Source organism: Alligator sinensis, unplaced genomic scaffold, assembly GCF_000455745.1.
Source record: "Alligator sinensis unplaced genomic scaffold, ASM45574v1 scaffold320_1, whole genome shotgun sequence".
NCBI classification, from domain to species: Eukaryota; Metazoa; Chordata; order Crocodylia; family Alligatoridae; genus Alligator; species Alligator sinensis.
The window spans coordinates 54,040-55,560 of NW_005842249.1; the positions used below are offsets into that span (position 1 = coordinate 54,040).

The 1,521-nt window shown below is 43.2% G+C and overlaps 1 protein-coding gene across 1 annotated transcript in view; it reads left to right on the forward strand.

Annotated features, from left to right (window-relative positions):
* The window catches only part of INTS10 (integrator complex subunit 10), a 50,138-nt gene that overhangs the window by 47,193 nt on the left and 1,424 nt on the right, over positions 1-1,521 (forward strand). Inside the window, 1 exon segment of the mRNA XM_025208742.1 lies at positions 1-14. This exon segment is cut by the window's left edge and continues 31 nt beyond it. Within this exon segment, the coding sequence (XP_025064527.1) occupies positions 1-14 (14 nt within the window).

Consider the following 1,521-nt stretch of genomic DNA (forward strand, 5'->3'; position numbering starts at 1 on the left):
CAGACTGCTGACAGGTACCAACTGGAAAAAACCCTGCTCATGGTGTGCTGTGTTTTGTCAACATGTTTTTACTGCCCATGGTTTTCAGTACTTTATTCATAATTTCTTTTTCATTTGTGCCTACATTGCTTGGCAAGCCATGTTGTACTATTGTAACATTTCTTATTTTTTCCATAAGTTACCAATACGTGTCTGTTTTTTCAACTTAACTATCACTGTTGAGTTTAAAAGAAAACTGTGGCGGTCAGTTAGATGATATGGAAATCCAGTTATCAAAATGCTTCAAACAAAAGCATAAACCTTTTTTGTGTTAGATCTACTTGTCATTTTTTTTCTTCAATTATATAGGCTGCAGTTCAGCATTTTCTGTCACTAATATTAAAGTAATTAAACATGGCTATTAACAGCTGAAAAATCTAGTCTTGGAAAAATGCTGCTAGTAATACCCAGCGTTTATCTCGTTTTGTTTTGTTCACTAAGCATAGCCCTTGGCTGTCAACAATGCTTTCAGGATCTGAGGCACTGAGGACAGCAGGCATGATTTGTGCCATAAACCATGGTGTCCAAATGCAACGTCAGGTTTAGCTGCCTGACTTAACAAATTGCACAACACAGTCTCCATGTTCAAATCATTTACCACTGTAGTAACAGTTGAAGTCTTGCTGTTTCTTTTAAGTCATCTTCTTGTGAAGCCATTTGCTGCTTGTACGTTAAGTGTAAAATCACCCCTATTATTTTTTTTTCCCCCTACGTGCTGAAGACTGCTCTCTCTCTCATTTGAAAGGGAGCCAGTTGACTGTATGCATTTGCTGTGGGGGATCACTGAGTACTGAAATATCTGATTTTGGTTTCTGACACAATTTCTTCCTGGGTTTAGTTTCCAGAACTGTCCTTTTAGCTTTGCTCCTCCTGTTTCTGTGTTGCCTGCCAGTCAGTCTCTTTCCTCCTTTTGCTTTTTCTCCCAGTTCCTCCCACAGCCCACAGGATTCAGCAACTGCCTCTGACCCCTAAGGCTGGCTGTATTCTCTCCTGCCCCATTTATGCTTCTCAGGCCCATGTGCTGAGGCACTTACTAAAGGGTGATATGAGTAAAACAAGCAGCTTCAGGGAGCCAGATCCAGTCCAGTCCTGGCTGCTCCACAGACCTCTGGAATCCAGAGTAACCTCCTCTTCTCCCAGTTTTAGTTAGTGTAGCTGCCACTCCAGGGACCTGCCTCTGCTTGCAGGCAGAGCTAATTAGTGCAGACAGCTGTGCTGCTTCCAGTTCAGGAGGAGATCCGTAGCAACTCGCAAACTAGAAGCAGCAGAGCAGGGTTCACATAACACCACGTGCTGTTGGGCTGTATCCTCTCACTGGGAGGCTGCCTGGCCCCAATCTTGGACCAGCATTTCAAGGTTGTGATTAAAATCCCATTTCAGAAAGTCCTCAGGACAGTCCCAAAAACTCAAGATAATCCTGAAAAAATTGGGCAGGTTGGTTTGGTTGCTGCAAACATGAGGCTTGTTCTTTCATCCCCCCCC